General features: G+C 39.0%; 2 protein-coding genes across 2 annotated transcripts; one reads left to right on the top strand and one right to left on the bottom strand.

Annotated features, from left to right (window-relative positions):
* The first annotated feature begins 1,320 nt into the window (after positions 1-1,320).
* On the top strand, positions 1,321-5,073 carry LOC101298137 (argininosuccinate synthase, chloroplastic-like). Its single transcript, XM_004301489.1, has 9 exons — positions 1,321-1,509; positions 1,843-1,927; positions 2,032-2,173; positions 2,744-2,792; positions 2,909-3,091; positions 3,341-3,415; positions 3,497-3,682; positions 4,184-4,272; positions 4,387-5,073. The coding sequence occupies exons 1-9, from the start codon at positions 1,321-1,323 to the stop codon at positions 4,958-4,960; spliced, it is 1,572 nt and encodes a 523-aa protein (XP_004301537.1). The 3' UTR covers positions 4,961-5,073.
* A 10,775-nt stretch (positions 5,074-15,848) lies between these two features.
* On the bottom strand, positions 15,849-17,715 carry LOC101297551 (pentatricopeptide repeat-containing protein At5g60960, mitochondrial-like). The gene has a single exon (XM_004301488.1). The coding sequence runs from the start codon at positions 17,713-17,715 to the stop codon at positions 16,162-16,164; it is 1,554 nt and encodes a 517-aa protein (XP_004301536.1). The 3' UTR covers positions 15,849-16,161.
* Between the last annotated feature and the right edge of the window lie 501 nt (positions 17,716-18,216).

Genomic DNA, 18,216 nt, shown 5'->3' with positions numbered 1-18,216 from the left:
TGATTTAGTTTTAATGATTTTGAACGGTCCAGCTTATGTCAAACTAAAACCGTTGAAGGTCATTAAAACTAAATTGAACTTTTGAAAGCCTTAACAATCACCAAATCATATGAAATTTTGTAGAGGTGATCTACTCATATAGACCTAAGATATAAACGGTGGAGATGTAAAATTATAATCGGGAAGTTGGTGTAATGTCCTATCCTTATAAATGGCTTAAAATATGGATCCCTCATTGGAAGGGCCCTGTAAGAATATAAGATCATATTCTCATTTGTGTAACTAGCCGTCATGAGTTAGCCTCATAGAAGACTTGCAATTTGATCCTTTACAAAAACATTGTTTTGTTAATTTGATGTACAAAAGTTAATAAGGGAAGATTTTCTTTTTGGTCAAAGATAATAAGGGAATTTAATACTATAGCCAAAAGGGACAATATTTGTTGTAAAATAACTCCGATAACATTTAACTTCATTTTCTATTTAGTAAGAAACTATAAAATAATTATCTCATTTGCCTTAACTCAAGTTATGAATGACCAAAAGGTTGAAGATATTTACACTTTACACCAAAAATATGATAACTCGAGCACCAAGAATATATATCATTTATTCAGTTGCTGAAGACTGTGCTGACCGACAATAACGACCAACATCACCATGATGTCCCGGTAATGAAGGCCAAGCCACATACCTCTCACTGGTAGCAAACCTGCCTAGCGGGTGCAGACCCACATTGAAGGGCACCTGGCACCGTTAGAAAGGCCTATATGATAGGCCAAATCTTCTAAAATAGGTAAGTTCACTATTCCCCTAACTTTGTACTATCATAACTAGTGAGACCATGCTGACTTAAGCATTAGAGAGTCACAAATCAGCAACCCCGGTCGTGATGTTTGACTTTTGTTACTTGTGCAGGAGTCAAGGAGAAAGCTTAAACTAAGATTATGCATGTTATTAGTACCCCGGAACTCAACATAAACACAAATTTGTAGATAGTTCTTCTCTCAAATATTGAAATAAGATAGAGATGATGAGAAAGCCATACCATTGTAAATATGTAGATTGTAGAGAGTCATTCCGTCTCTCATTCTTGTTGATATGATATCTTGTCTTTAGAGTACGTAATTATTTGTTTGCTGAAGGAAATATAAGTCAATTGGATGGGTATTTTGGTTTTTATGTTTATTTTTCTTTTTATTTATACGCTTGTTTCCAAAAAACCTGAAAAAATAAAACCTGAATTAAAAAAACCCTGTTTAAAACCCTAGTATTTATTCACTCATTTCTCTCAGATACTCAGAAGCTCTGTTACCGCACTATGGCTCAGTTGAACTCCATGTCCGCGTGCTTGCCCACCAACTTCGCCTTCCACGCTCCGAAATCAGGTACATTGTTTTTCTCCCGAAACAAAATTGTGGGTTTAAGAAGATCATCAAAGACCATCAAAGACCGAAACTTTTTTGTCAACTTGTTTTCAGTGAAACCAGAATCAGTTCGGATGCTTAAAGTTTTTATCTTTTTGACATTTTGAGGAGAAATTAATAACACCCAGAAAAGTATATGCTTGAGTTTTGAAAGAGAAGTGCTTGGATTGCGGTGTGATTGTATGTCCTGATATCAATCCATTGCTGTTTTATGTTTTCGAATGAGCTGGGTTGAATTTATGCCATCATGGAGTTGCTTGTCAAAGGAGCGAATCGTTTCAAGAGGTAGAGCTATCTCTTTTAGTAATGCCTTGTGTTATATATAGTCGTATGGATTTTCGCTTTGCTTTGTAGTAGTATTCGGATATTTCTGTATTGTTGGCCTTGAAAGATAATTTTATTACTTGTTTCTGCAGTTGGGGGCGAGAAAGAGTGAGTTACAGGGCAAGGCATTTGCGGGTTTGAGTACCAATGGAGGTGTAACTAGAGCTCGCAACCAAGGTGAGTCATGCATGTCATTGTTTCCCTAACAAATTTATAATGAGATCCACGCATTCCTGCTTTCGAGTAATTGATGCCGGATATTTATATATGGATGCATGCAGTTATTAAAGCAGCGCTGCCTAGTGACAGCGAGACAGAAATAGCTGGATCTATAAACGGAAGAGGATTGCGTGGAAAATTGAACAAGGTTGTTCTGGCCTATAGTGGTGGTTTAGACACATCAGTCATTGTCCCATGGCTAAGGTATGGTCTTTGTTTTTGTAAGCACATCGGCACCTATAGTATGCATTTGATACTTGCATAAGTGTTCAAATTCAGCAACAACCATCTTTCTTTTCTGTTTCACTATGCAATGTTTTCAATAAGTTCTGGATGGTATGATTGTAATGAAGCATATGAGTGTGTGTGGTGGGGGGTTGTTAACATAGATTTGAAAAACGAAATGGGTTGTTTTCAATAAGCTGATTACAATGTGATAATCTATATAAATGTAGAAATGAAAAACGAAAAACTGTCTCCACTACCCATCTCTCATCCCAAAACCTCTCCATTTACCTATTAACCACCAAAGCATTAACACAGCAATAGTGTAGTAATACCAAGAATAGACTTTTTATTTGGGTCTTTCTTATGTTACCTCCTCCCCTCTACTAAATTTCTTGGAATTTCTAAACGCTATTACCTTACACTCAGTGTTAATGCTTTATTGTAACACATTGCATATGTTGTTTCACATATTTTCTCAATACAAGCTTATACTTCTGAGTCAATAGTATGCCATTATTGATCTGTTCAATTACTTTTTATTTGCAGGGAGAACTATGGTTGTGAAGTTGTTTGCTTCACTGCCGACGTCGGTCAAGTAAGTTTGGCATAGCAACATCTATTTCAGATCTAGCTCATGTTGTTTCAAGCAATGAATTTAAGGTGGTAATTGTTGGTTCGGACTTTTATGCACTCCCTTTTCTAATTTTTTAGGGTATAAAAGAATTGGACGGTCTGGAACAGAAGGCCAAGGCAAGTGGGGCTTGTCAGTTAGTAGTGAAGGATCTCAAGGAGGAGTTTGTAAAAGACTATATATTCCCTTGCTTGCGAGCTGGTGCAATCTATGAGAGGAAATACTTGCTGGGGACCTCAATGGCTCGTCCTGTTATTGCTAAGGTGATATTAATGTCGGTTTTGTTATATATTGTTTGCCTTTGTTCATTGCTAATTGCACAGCTGAATCAAATGAAAATAATCCTTTTGGAGCTCTTGATACTTGCATTTTCTCTACCTGGAACAGCTCTCTCTGTTTCAGGTAGAGTTGATTATAGCTTTAAGTAACTGATTTTCAGAACTTTCCAGGTTATCTATTTTTGTCTCAGTTCTGACGTGTCATGATATATCTATATGACATTCTGAAAACAGGCCATGGTAGATGTTGCCAAAGCTGTTGGAGCCGATGCCGTAGCTCATGGATGCACAGGGAAAGGAAATGATCAGGTATGTTTTGCACTTAAGCTTTAATATTACACCATCTCACTTGTTTCTCTTACACAACCTTTCCTATTTCGATCTGTTCAGGTTCGGTTTGAGCTGACATTTTTTGCTCTTGACCCCAAACTGAAAGTGGTGGCTCCTTGGAGGGAGTGGGACATTACAGGTAGAGAAGATGCTATTGAATATGCTAAGAAGCATAATGTGCCTGTTCCAGTGACAAAGAAATCCATATACAGCAGAGATGGGAACTTATGGCACCTTAGTCATGAGGTAGTTTTTTACAGCTGTGTTTCAAGTTTGTTTTTGTTAGTTCTGGATACATGCATCTTTCACTATAAAATCTCGGGTGGTATTTTGGAGCTAGAATTATAATTTTAGGTTTAGGTTTTGTGACTGGTGCATTTATGTGGTAATAATATATTGGTGTTAGTACCAGTTCAATACTCCCAGTTGACAGTTATGCTTGCTTCAATATGACCAGTCTGATATTTCCTTTCCCTTTAACTGATGATTAAAAAAGGTTGCAGTCTTGTACAGACATTGGATATTCCCTGAACATTGAGGACATGAGTGTTTTGGTTAAGGCAGTTTAGAGTAGTTTGCTTGTTGAGTTTATATATTAGGAGAAATGTATCAAATGATGCCCTCACAAGTGAACTACATTGCAAGTTTTAAGTCTTTGGCAATGGTTTTTGGTTTGATTGGTTTATTCTTTTGGGTCATATTACTTGCTGTTTCAGTTCTGAATTGTTATCTTCTCATTAATCGAAGGGTGACATTTTGGAAGACCCGGAAAATGAGCCAAAGAAGGATATGTTCATGTTAACCACCGATCCAGAAGATGCACCAAAAATACCTGAGTAAGTTGTGATTCCACTTTGTTTTAGCTCTTTCTTTAACTGCTAAGTACATTTTCTTAATTACTAAAAAAGAAAAGAGAACATTTTCTTAAACATGCTCCCATTTTTGTATAGGTATGTAGAAATCGGGATCGTTTCAGGAATTCCAGTTTCAGTCGATGGAGAAGAGCTTTCACCGGCTTCTTTGCTTACAAAGCTTAATGAGATTGGCGGAAGGCACGGAATTGGTCGTATCGACATGGTTGAAAACCGTCTTGTTGGTATGAAGAGCCGTGGAGTCTATGAAACTCCTGGTGGCACCATCCTATTCGCTGCTGCACGGGAGTTGGAATCCTTAACTTTGGATCGAGAAACAATACAATTTAAAGACACAAGCGCCCTCAAATTTGCAGAGCTGGTCTACGCAGGCAGGTGGTTTGACCCACTTCGTGAGTCCATAGATGTATTCATGGAGAAAATCTCTGAGACGACAACGGGATCGGTAACTGTAAAATTGTACAAAGGCTCGGTCACTGTGACTAGCCGTAAGAGTCCATACAGCCTGTATAGGCAAGACATCTCCTCATTTGAGAGCGGAGATGTGTATGATCAAGCTGTGTATGATCAAGCTGATGCAGCTGGGTTTATTAATCTATATGGTCTCCCCATGAGGGTGCGGGCAATGCTCAAGGAGAGGAATGACCAATGAGGCACATAAAATTGTGAAAGAGTGATTATATCATTTGGCTACGGCTATACAGATCCTCAACCTTTGTCCGCGATTTAGGTTCATTTGTATTGTCCTTAGAATAAACCAAGGATTGAGTTCCATTTGCTATGGGTGCGTCTATTGCCACCCCACGGTCTTCTTAGTTCACCCTACAAACAATTTTTAACCATTACATTTCTTGTTTTACCCTCAATAAGATTCTATAAGAATTATAGAAAGTAGAAACTACAAAATGAAAAGAAAAAAAAGGAACTCAAAAAAAGAACTCTCTAAATCGTTGTCACATACACTCATTAACAAAGGAGGGGAGCGGCCAAGAATGAAGGCCTAAAGAATACTAGGAAGGAGAGGCTTGGTGGTTGTGGTGAAACTCCTCGATCATAGATCCTTCGGCCTGGTGCGAACTTGCTCGGATCAACAAATATGCAATTAAAGAGCTTGTTCAATTTTCTCACACACCAACAAATAGAGTAAAAAAATGCCCAGAAATCAAATATGGTGTGCTATATTTTGTTTCTTTCAATTTATTTTTTTAACTCTAGGGACAAACATGAAATATTTAGGTTGAAATATGATTATAGGGTGAACTAAGAAGATTACGAGGTGAAAATAGTCGTACCCTTTGCTATTTGTACACTAGTTTTTATACTAATTTCTAGCCTCTTTTTTTTTCTTTCTTTTCTCTACTGGCATCCAGATCCAACCATACATTGCACTCTAGACCAAGTTTCAACTTTCACATACATCATACAAAGGAGATGCATTTATCTTCACTTCGGCAACTATTTTGTATAGTATAAGACCTCTACCGATTCAGACAAAAAACAAAAGGATGCGGTTATTGCCACCGTACTAAATGCTTAAGTTCACTCTACGATGAATATTTGATCCATAAAGTACCTATGACCTCACAAGTTAAAAAATTAATAATTTTTACCAATAATAAAACTGAAAAATAATTACATTAATAAATGAAAAATAAAAGTATAAGAACACGATCTTCATCCCAGACTCCAATCTTCCTAGATCATTAATTGATGCATTCTTTTCTTCTCTTCAAATTTATTTTCAGAATTAAGGTTATGAGAATCAATGTTAATTATGGAAGATTATATGCATAAGATCAACCTGCACCAATGATATTAGGGTACATATTCATCAAGAACTTACGATCCATATACCTTATGCAAAGTATATTCGATTAATCAAATTCACTTATGGTATTGCTATTATTGACTCATTGTAGGCATGCATATAGTGGCTAAGCATAACAATGACAAGGAATAAACTTTTGAAGCTTTGGGACATGCAATAGATGATCAAATTGGCTCCAAGGCAGCCGTGCACAGACCACGCTTGATATGCGCCTCAGCAACTTGACCTCATAGACCAAGGACTTGGTTGGCTGCACGTCCCCCACCACCGGCTGATAAAGTACATCTGCGTGCAGCAACATTGGCTATATATGGTTTGCTACAGATATGATGTTATGACATTCCGGCCATTTGTTCTATTTTCTTACTTTTTAAATATTTTACGTAAGGGCAACAAGGGAATATTCACAAAAAATGGCAGTTGTAAGGTGAACTAAGCATTTAGTGGGATAGAACTAGCCGCTCCAAAAAAAAAAACCTCTAATCTCTTGCATGAATTATGAATATGATTTGAAATAGACTAGATGAAGTAAAACTAGTGACTTTGCCTAAATATCGTATCTAAGTTTATTATGAATTTCTGATACGCGGACCGATACATGCAGTCTAAATATCTTTTACTTTCTTATTGGGTAATTGATGGCTGAAGATTTCAGGATCACATAAGGAATCAATTTCATTATTCAGTTAGGAGAATCTTGTCCTAATCCGGATAGAAATATGATATTCTTGATTTCAAGATCACATAAGGAATCGATTTTATTATTTGGTTAGGAGAATCTTGTCCTAATCCGAATAGAAATTTGATATTCCTAATACGAAAGTAACAGAGAACCTAGCTTTATAAATAAGAGTTCAAGTGAATCTCTGCGTTCTTAGTCTTGACTCAAGTTCTCGCAAGGTATATCAAACACCCAACCATGTTAGATAAGAGGGCAAGTTAAGTTTACACTATCGAATACCTTGTTATACATCCCAACATAATAATTTGTAAACATTCTGATGTCTCCTGGATCACAGTCGAAGAGCCCATACGCTGGAAGCCCAAATTGTCCCACAATAGCTTAAAGAAGCCCTTGGTCGCCACGTCCGGCATTCCCTTTCCTGTGATGATTATGCATATGGATAATCTACATAAAACTTACTTTGAACGAGATCATTACAGATGATGTTTTATGATCATGTAAAGTAAGTTTTATGTTGATTATCCATACATAATCATCACTGGAATGGGAACGCCCGACATGTCCATCAAAAGATTCTTAAGACAATTTTGGGTTTCCAACGATTGGATTTTTCGACTATGATCGAGCAGGCATCAAAAAGTTTACAAATTATATTGTTAAACAAGGTCTTTGATAGTGTAAACGTAACTCCCATATATGATATGGTTGGGTGTTTGGGCGAGTGATATACCCTGTGAGAATTTGAGTCAAGACGATATGAACACCGTAGAGAGATTCTTTTGGAAAAAAAAGTTTATGATTTAGGCGAACGTATGAGGACAACCCCACCCCCCGCTGCCTGACAATTCAACCTTGGCAATCTTGCAAAGTGGACCGTAAGCCTTCTCTGGAAGCAAAACCCGCCAACCGCCAATTAGAGTTGAGACCGTTAAACATAATGAGGGAAAAACAATACATTTTGGTGCCGCTCACCCGTCGTGTTTATTTTTCACCGATAGCTTAAAAGCTCAGCACTTAGAAGGAGACCGAGTAGCAGAAGAAGATCCTCAAGCCCACACCGATTCAGCGACGACATGAATATCCTTAGTAAAATTTCCTCTCTCTCTCTCTATATATATTTTACCAAAAATTTATGCACCTTTTACCATAGTCTATAGCAATAAGCATTCCACATGAATCTCTTGCATGAATTATGAATACGATTTGAAACAGACCAGATGAAGTAAAGCTAGAGATTTTGAAAACCCTCTATTGATATTATCTATGCTCACACTTTGTAGCCATAGTGCCATACTCGTGATATTGAGAAAAGGGCTCATTTAAGTATCTATAATTTTTTTTCCTAGATGGGCAGTTCTCAAAGCTCATCTTGTTAGGGGATCCTTTTGTTAATTGGGGCAACATTTTTATGGTTGTACCATTTTACACCTTGCTTTCATTAGAGGAGGGCAATTGCTTTGGAGTTCCATAGAAACAGTTGAACAGTATGCAAAATTACTGATGCTATCTACTTCTATAAAGGTCTGGTATACGCAGTTTGACAAGAATCTTGGAAGAATCGTGTCCTTCGGTGTTAATAGCTACATTTCTGGTAATTCACTAAGGGCAATGATAATACTACTACTTACATGCGCTCAGGTTCTCAATCATATCTTGTGGAATCAACTACAGGAGAGCTTTTGCACGTTCGAAGATTTTACAAAGAGAATGGGGTCAGTTGACAATGCTTGTGACTCTCACTTTCGAGGTTTACAAGTTGGTATTTGATGACAGTAAATATGTTGTGCAGCAAGTGAAAACCCTTGGAGATCAGACTCTGTTTGTTGGTGACAATCAGTCAATGTCTGTTTCGGCCTCAAGATTCTCTTGGTGCAGACCAAACTCCATACAGTGCACAAGTGATTTGATAACTATGGAAGATGCTTATCTAAATTTTAATAGTTGTTGCCAATGTGATATGGGGATTTTCTATTTAGAGCAGGGAACTACTGCTCCTCTACAATGTCACCCTCAGCATTCTTCAGAAGAGCACATATCAGAACCTGCAACTTGGATTCTGCCACCAATTAATGGTCTCTGCTAGCTCGCTCTCCTCCTTGAGTAGAAAATAAGGATTCAATATGATTTGGAATGCTTCAATATGTATTCTTCTTCATATTGGAGGTTTATATAGAGATACAATTGTAGTGCTAATATGAAAAATATCTCCTACATTTATACAAAATATTTAACCTACACATACAAGAAAAGTAATTATTTACAAATATTCTACACTCCCCCTCAAGTTGGTGCATAGATATCAATCATGCCCAACTTGCCAACTGAGTCGTCAAACACTTTCCTTGATACTCTTTTCGTAAGAACATCTGCCAATTGGTCTTCTGTATACACAAAAGGGAAACATATTATTTTCCTGTCCAAGTTTTCCTTGATAAAATGCCGATCTACCTCCACATGTTTGGTCCGGTCATGTTCAACAAGATTATGAGAAATTTCAATTGCAGACGTGTTATCACAATGCAAGGCCATAGGTTGTTTGAGTTTAAAACCCAATTCTTTCAACACATTACGAATCCATAACATCTCACAAACTTCATGTGCCATACCTCGAAATTCTGCTTCAGCACTTGACCTGGCAACAACCTTCTGTTTCTTACTATGCCAAGTTACAAGGTTTCCTCCAACAAATGTAAAATACCCAGATGTAGATCGTCTGTCTGTCTTATCACCAGCCCAATCAACATCGGTGTACCCTACAACTTCCAATTCACCCCTCTTCTTTTCAAACAACAAACCTTTTCCAGGTGCCATCTTAAGATACTTTAGAATACAATACACTGCATCCATATGCTCTTCGTTGGGATAATGCATAAATTGACTAAGCACACTCACAACATAAGCAATATCAGGTCTAGTATGAGAAAGATAAATAAGTCTCCCTACTAGACGTTGGTACCTTCGTTTATCAGTTGGAACTTGATTTGGATAGATGGCAAGGTTGTGATTCATCTCAATTGGTGTCTCAACAGGCTTGCAGTCAAGCATGCCGGTTTCAGCTAACAAGTCAAGTACATACTTTCGCTGGGATAAAGAAATTCCATTCTTTGACCTTGCAACTTCAATTCCGAGAAAATACTTCAACTGTCCAAGGTCCTTCATCTCAAACTCCTTTGAAAGATACTTTTGTAGAGCCTCCATCTCCTTTGGGTCATCCCCTGTGACAATCATATCATCAACATACACAATCAGAGCGGTGATCTTACCCTGGTTACGCTTGATGAACAAAGTGTGATCCAAGTTGCTTTGTTTATAACCAAATGTCTTCATTGATTTGGAGAATCTTCCAAACCAAGCTCTAGGAGATTGCTTCAAACCATACAAGGACTTCTTCAACTTACAAACCTTGCCAGCATCACACGGTCTACTTTTGACTCCTGGAGGCATGTCCATATACACCTCTTCCTCCAAGTTTCCATTGAGGAAAGCATTCTTCACATCAAATTGTCACAGAGGCCAATCTTTAGTTGCTGCAAGTGAAATCAAGATTCGTACAGTGTTGATCTTTGCTACAGACGCAAACGTTTCTTCATAATCAATGCCATACCGCTGGGTGTATCCCTTGGCAACCAACCGTGCTTTATACCTGTCAATGCTCCCATCTGCTTTCAATTTTACGGTGAATACACAACGACATCCAACTGTCTTCTTCCCAGCTGGTTTAGGCACAATATCCCAAGTCGAGTTTTTCTGTAATGCCTCTAATTCTTCGTTCATCGCCTGAGTCCACTTGGGATCCGTCATTGCATCCTGTACAATACTAGCAATAGAAACACTGGATAATTGATTAATGACAAGAGCATGTGACCCAACCAACCTATGATTAGACATGTAATTAGCTATAGGATATTTAGCTTTGGCTTTGATGTCTGGTTCATATTGTTTCTTTGGAATACCCTTGGTGACCCTTTGTGATTTCCTAGTTACAGAATTATCTACCTCATATAATTGGTTTGAATTTAAAGGTACCTGAGGAGGGACATTCGCAGCAGATTCTTGGGTTAATGGTGTTGAGAAAGGGAAAATATCTGACGAAGCATTTTCAGGACAATTTTCTGTCAAATCTGTGGGTCTCGAGACTGTTGCAGGGACAAGTGTAGAACCGGTGTCGCTGTTGACACGCGTCGGAGGATCAGAGGTCAGCTGAAGAGCGGGACCAGTGTCACTGTCGACACGTGCAATTGCCTCTTCAGTTGGGGTCCCAGCTTGGCTTGGTCGACTCGGCTCAGGGATGCGCGGCTCAGCATAGACACGGGTTCCATGTGTTTCTCCACCTGAAGAACCTTGGCTTGGCTCAGAGATGTGCGGCTCAGCTGGTGGGGTCCTCATGTCGGCCACCATGTGACATCTGCGTCATGTGCATCAATTCCATGACTATTATTGTTTGTAACTTTGTCAATTCCAAATCTGGACTCCAGAGTTTCCAACTCTTCAAATTCTTCAAACTCAAATAAATGTCTAGAATTCCCTTCACAACCTTTCTCCCCCTGAAGGGAAGACTCAGATACTCCCCCTGAGTAGTAAGGCTTAGATTCACGAAAAGAAACATCAAGAGATACATGCATGGTGTCTGTAAGAGGATCATAACATCTATATCCTTTTTGAAAATCTGCATAACCCACAAAGATACACTTCCTTGCACGGGGATCAAGCTTACTCCGTTGTTGTTTTGGATATGAACATACACTGTACATCCAAATACACGAGGCTCCAAGTTAGGCGACGAAGGAACCGAGAGAAGATTTTGAAGCTGTTGTAGAGGGTTTTCACATTCAATAACCCGAGAAGGGGTACGATTAATGAGGTAGGCAGCAGATGTCACAGCTTCTCCCCAATATTCTACAGGTACATTCATGCCAAACAAAGAGGCACGGACAACTTCAAGCAACTGCCGATTTTTCCTCTCTGCCAATCCATTTTGCTGAGGAGTATAAGTATTTGAAGTCTGATGTCGAATTCCATGTAACTTCATAAACTCTTGCATAGGACCATTAATATATTCTTCGCCATTGTCAGACTGGAAAACTCGAACAACCTGTTGATACTGTGTGGCCACCATCTTGTGAAATTCTTTGAATCTAGAATAAACATCACTCTTGTTCTTCAATAGAGACACCCAAGTCGTACGGGTACAATCATCAATAAACGTCACAAAATACCGGGCGCTAGAGAGAGAAGGAATTTCTGCAGGACCCCACACGTCAGAGTGAATCTTCATAAATGGAACAAGACTTTTATTTAGGCTTGGTGAATATGAAATACGGTGGCTCTTGGCCAGTTCACATATGTCGCAATGAAAATCTGAATAGTCGACACCCGAAAATAATTGCGGTTGCAGCTTCTTAAGATAACTGAAGTTTAGATGACCCAACCTGCGGTGCCAAAGCCATACATCTTTCGTAGCACTCTCATCTCTATTGACATGATTAGCTTGACCCAAAGACTGCATATGTTTCTCTCCTGCCTCTGTCAGATCTAGGTAGTACAATTTCCCTTTTCTCACTCCATAACCCAAAATCCGCCGTGTTAGAATGTCCTGAAATACACAGAAAGACGGATAAAAGATGACAATACATGATAATTCTTGAATGATTTGACCAACTGAGAGAAGATTGTATGACAATGAAGGGACGACTAATACAGAATCAATGGTTAATGTATTTGATAGGACAATAGAGCCTTTTCCGGTAACAGGAGTTGGAGTACCATCAGCGGTAGAAACAATATTTTGAGAGGGTTTTAATGTTTTCAAGAGGCTAGGATCATTACATATGTGATCTGATGCTTATGTATCAATAATCCAGGACCTATTCATAGATACCTTACCACTCATATTTGACTGTGTGACATTGGAGGCATTGGATGGTTGGTCTTTCTCTGTAGTGGTTATGACAACTTTTGCTTGATTCTTCCGGGGTTTCAGGGTGAAATCCCACCAATCCTGGTACCCAATTGTTTCAAAGCAATGTTGCTTGCTATGACCTAATACTCCACATAGCGGACATTTTGAGGTCGCATATGAATTTGGTTTGCATGGAGACCGGCATGGTGCGATGGTATGGTAGTTGATTTGGTGTGCCATTTTTGGAGGTTTGGTTTTTGAGATTCAAGGATTCAGGAATTATGATTTTGATGTATGCAACGATTTGTTTATGGTGTGATTTGGGATTTAGGTTTGGTTTTGGGCTTTGAGAATTTGTGTGATCTGTGAGGTTTTTGGTACACAGCGATTTGTGGTGTTTTAGGTGTAAATTGAAAAAATCGAACCTGACAAGCTCTGATACCAAGTAGAAAATAAGGATTCAATATGATTTGAAATGCTTCAATATGTATTCGTCTTCATATTAGAGGTTTATATAGAGATACAATTATAATGCTAATAGGAAAAATATCTCCTACATCTATATAAAATATTTAACCTACACATACAAGGAAAGTAATTATTTACAAATATTCTACACTTGCTATTTGATATTGTTTATAATAATATGGCATCCAACTCTGTGGCACCAATCATGTTGAGTGTACTTTGGGAGGTCGGAGTTCCTTCCCCAACAAACAGATGCTGAATTTGATTTCATTTCATCATTGTTCTCCAGATGTGCTTGTTCAGCTTCACAAACCCTATTATAAATCGTTATTGATATCATAGTTACAGTGATTTTAGTAATTGTTGTGTCTTTGACTAGTTGCAGAACAAACATTAAGACATCGCATAAACTTGCACATGAATTTGCACATCAAGAAGTGTACCCGGAGACTATTGAAACCCTAAAACATACAAGCCCTGGCTACACGTAGCTTTCTGTCTCCCTAAACTAACACAGCCAATTACCCATCCAGGTCCAAGACTCCAAGACTATTGAGACCCTAAAGGAACAAACTTGAAGCTCTTAAGCACCACTGCAACAACTCTAAGCCACATGAAACTCCTATGATTGTTACTTAAATGCACTGTGTTCACCTACAAGCAGTCTCACCATCTACAAGAGTGTCATCACTGCCACCACCTCCGTCATTCAACATAACAACACCTCCACCTGCAAAATCCAAAATCCCATGATCATTCCCACCATTTTCACTTATAACCAACATTCGCCATCACATCCTTCTTTTTCCTGTTCCGATTTCACCAAGCGCAGTAACATTGTCCTTAAACTGAAAGGACAATAAAATGCATCATACTACATTTTAATGTGGTTCTTAAACTGATTACTAAGAATGAAGAACTGAAGAACACAGCCACACAAAATATCCAAAAGTCTAAATATAACTTGCAAGCTACAACCAACAATTGATGCTCTAAACATTCTGTTGGGGTACTCTACTAACTAAGGCACCTCTGAAATTTAGGCTAGTCTGTTTGGGCAAGTAGATTTCACGTGAGAACCCAACCTCAGTAATTATTTCGATTTTAACTGACACAATTCCAGAGCACATAGTGAAGGGTAAAAAGTCACCCAATTTGTGTGATGGGTGGTGGTTTTAGTAGGTTCAGGTGTTGAAAACATCAGAAAGGAGGATCAAGTAGCAGAAAGGAACTTCAGTCTTGCTAAATTGACAACTAGATTATAGGGAAGGTGAAACTCAACAGGATTCCTCACTAGTAGAAGAATCTCAATGTGACAGGTCCTTTCTAAATGGCGGGAGTCAATAATTGTAACAATTCCTTTCTAAATCGCAGTGAAACACTGAAACTACATGTTCTGATATATTTTCAGTTGTACCATCAAATCCAAGTACATCACTAGTGCAGAAGTATGCATTCTTAAGTTCTGATCTAATTTAAGAATTAAGTTACCACCTTGCCACATTGAAAAAGATTAAAAAAAAAAAAAAATAGTTCAATGCTACGACTTGCAAAACTCTGTTAAATACCGCGAGCTTTAGTAAAAGATAAACCACATCAATACCAGGACCAACATATCCCTAGATTAAGGAATTCACATGTGCAATACTATAACAGCTCACAAGAAATGAGAGAATTCCGTTCTAAATTTGATCAAGAATGGTGATCGAAAGTAAAATAAAGTTCCGATACAATAACTCGCAGACCTATCTGCTGTAACAACTATAAAAGAAATACAAAAAGAAAATCGGAAGAATAAGTGTGTGTGTTCAATGGCAAAGTCAGTAGTACAGCCTTGGAACTCTTCCTGGGGAACTCTATGTTTGCAGGGAGCCTAATAAGACATAACTCTCATTCCTAAAGTCCTAAATCACAATAATATTTCTCAGTAGCGTTGAATCGCTGATGATATATTAACTACACTAACCACATAATCCAATAGTGCGTGCATAATAATATTCAATAAAAACTCAATCAATATGCATGTATGACAGTTACTCAGAGTACCTTGTGGTTTCTATCAACAGATTGTTATGTTTCAGTTTGATCCACAATGATCAACCTAAAACCTGCAGCTTTCCATGTCAAATTTTAGATGTTGAAATTTACTACTCAAAATGACCGATTGGTTACTTCATTTGGGAATTATATGACTAACAAACTGCAGCCCTGGTATTATTAGAAGGGAAGAAGCAGGGCTGCCTTCAAAGCTTACACACTTTTAATTTTTCTTTCAATTCTATATGGGCATGTCTTAATAATAATGTCCTGGGTGCAAAGTCACATAAAAAGCAAAACTTCGTATGCAAAAATTAAGGGTCTGACAAAAGAAAACAAGCGCAAGGATATAATTATGTTTGCAAGAAGAGAGAAGACAGCTAAAAACTCTAGCAAACCTATGAATAGAGTACATAGAAACAGCTGTCATTGATATCTCACAACATGAAACATCTCTCAAGACTTATTTTCCTTTAGGCATTCATCTCTTAAGACTTAAGCACAACATAAAACATCTCTCAAGACTTATGTTCCTTTTGGCATTTATCTCTTAAGGCTTAAGCCCTATAATTAAGTGAATCAGGAACAAAGAAAAAAAAAAAAAAATAGCTTCAGATGAACACACCTCAAAAACTGGTTCTCTTTCCATGAAAGGTCCTCGTAAGAGTTAGAATGCGGTCATTCCCATCAACAGTCTCCTCGTGTGCAAAGACTTAACTGCCACTTCTGTGGTATACTTAGTTAGTGATAGATAAGCAGTACAATACGGTCTGGCACAAGTTTAGACGGAAATATTTTATTTCTAATGTCACAAACTCAAACAATACTATGAAAGCACAAAAAGAGCAAAGTCAACAACATGAAACATCAAAAAAATTTGGAACTGATCAAACTATCATTCCTCATGCAAATGTGTTCATTCCAACTTTTAAAACATCAGTAGGCTCGGCGCATCCCTTTTTTGGGCTTCTTTACGAAGCTCAATCGGATTTGCTTAAGACGCCTCCTCTTCCTTGCCATCTTCTCAGGAAGGGTTTCCCTCGTATTTTCCTTCTTAGCCTTCGGCTTCTTCAAGTATTTGGAATCCACCTGGTATGTCTTGTGTGTCACAGGCACCTCTTTCTTTTGCGCCTCATTAAACAGGGCAGTGGCTCTATCAGCACGGTTCTGAGCATACAACTTTCCCATCAGCAGATCGTAAGTTTTGATCCCGGGCTCACATCCATCCTGTTTCATCTTCTTGAAAACAGACAAAGCATGATCAATCCTCTCAATGCCACACAAAATCTTCAGAAACCCAAAATAGGCCTTCTTATCAAGAGCCTCCCCAAACCCTGCTGATTTCATCCTATCAATCATTTCATCTCCCTCCCCAACTCGAGCTGCCTGATACAAGCTCCTGGTCAGTTCAAGAAAGGTAGTCTCGTTCGGAGAACACCCCCACTCCCCCATCCTATGAAACAAATTCAACGCGTCGTTGGTCTTCCTAATCTTACACAAATTAGTAATCAGCACATTGAAAGTCTCCACATTTCTCGGCACCCCATGATAGTCCATATCCACCAAGATCTGCTCCGCCTCGGAATGCAGCCTAAACGGGTCCTTCTTCCTGCAAAGCTTACAAACACAATCCAGAATAGCATTGAAAGCACTAGTCCCAATCTCGAAGCCTCCCCTATACATCTCCCCAGCCAATCTCCTAGCCTCATCAAGCTTCCCATCCACACACCACCCCTTAATAAGCAAATCACACATATACTCATCAGGGAAAAACTCATTCACCAAACCTTTCACCATCTTCTCAGCATTACTCGCAAATCCGTATTCGCAAAGCTTCTCAACAACCAATCTCAGCGCCGCCTTGTCCCTCTTGATCCCATACTCCTCCTCCATCTTCTCAAACATCGAAACCGCCTGCGCCGGCCTCCCAGCTCTCACCAGCCTGTCAATGGAGGCAGCCAGGGTTTTCGGCCCGGCGACGTCACGGGAACTGAGAATGACGTCATGGGTGGCTTTGAAATCCTTCCTCCGGCCGAAATAGTCCACAAAGTAGGAGAGGGTTTCGTCGGTGTGGTCGAACCTCGGGTTGTGGATGAGCCATTGGTTGAAGCCTAGAACGGCGCGGCCGGCTTCGGCGGAGAGATTGAGGACGGAGAGAACCAGAGAAGGGGTAGGGGTGACGTTGGGGAAGCTTGATTGGAGGGTTTTGGTGACGTCAGCACATTCGGGTTGTGGTTGATGGAGAAGGTGAGAGGAGATGGATTGGGCTAACTGGGGTTCGGAAGAAGAAGATGAGAAGGGTTTGGAGGTGAGAGAGAAACGGGGAAGAGAGGGGAAGTGAGAGGTGGTGATTGGATTGGGGGCATGGCGGGTGGGGTTGGTTGAGAGAAATGGGACGGGGGTTTGGTTGAAGGTTGGAGAAGGAGAGGCGGAGGTGGAGAGAGAGCGGAGAAGGAGTCGCCGGAGTTGCAGAGACGGCAAAGACCTCATTTTCAGTCTCCAGAGAGAAAAGGAGAGTCACAAGAGTTTTTTTGATTTGAAGCAAGGGTTTAGGGATCCGAAAAGGTCTGTTCCGACCCGACCCGACATGTGTGTGTTTTTTTTACCGATAAGTACAATGGGGATTACAAACTAAATCTTCTAAGACAATCCTAATTGCCAAAATTAAGAGCACCTAATCCTAATTTCATTTAGAGTCAAAGAGGAAAGTGTAAACGTGAAGTAAGCAAGTGTTGCGCCCTTAACTAGGGTAGCACTCGGTCTCAACTGTTTGGTTTTTAGGTACTAACCAAAACTTGAACCCGGAGCTTCAGTTTTTTATTTTTTAAAACCACATCTTATAAAAATATATAAAAACATCGCTTGTTTGGAAACTATACTGTTTTGGCGTGGCTCTGGTTACAAAACTTATTATCCGTAATACTATAGTTTATCAAAGTGCTAAACTATAAGTTCAGTATTTCAAATAAGTCAGTCAAACATGTTCAAACA

The sequence above is a fragment of the Fragaria vesca genome, linkage group LG5 (assembly GCF_000184155.1).
Source record: "Fragaria vesca subsp. vesca linkage group LG5, FraVesHawaii_1.0, whole genome shotgun sequence".
In the NCBI taxonomy this organism is placed as follows: Eukaryota; Viridiplantae; Streptophyta; class Magnoliopsida; order Rosales; family Rosaceae; genus Fragaria; species Fragaria vesca.
This window is presented reverse-complemented; position numbering and strand designations above follow the sequence as displayed.

Excerpts from the sequence above, each read along its gene's own strand:
- LOC101298137 (XM_004301489.1), top strand. The coding sequence starts at position 1,321 with ATGGCTCAGTTGAACTCCATGTCCGCGTGCTTGCCCACCAACTTCGCC. Across the intron at positions 1,928-2,031 it reads AACTAGAGCTCGCAACCAAG|TTATTAAAGCAGCGCTGCCT; the intron begins GTGAGTCATGCA and ends GGATGCATGCAG. Across the intron at positions 4,273-4,386 it reads GATGCACCAAAAATACCTGA|GTATGTAGAAATCGGGATCG; the intron begins GTAAGTTGTGAT and ends ATTTTTGTATAG.
- LOC101297551 (XM_004301488.1), bottom strand. The coding sequence starts at position 17,715 with ATGAGGTCTTTGCCGTCTCTGCAACTCCGGCGACTCCTTCTCCGCTCT.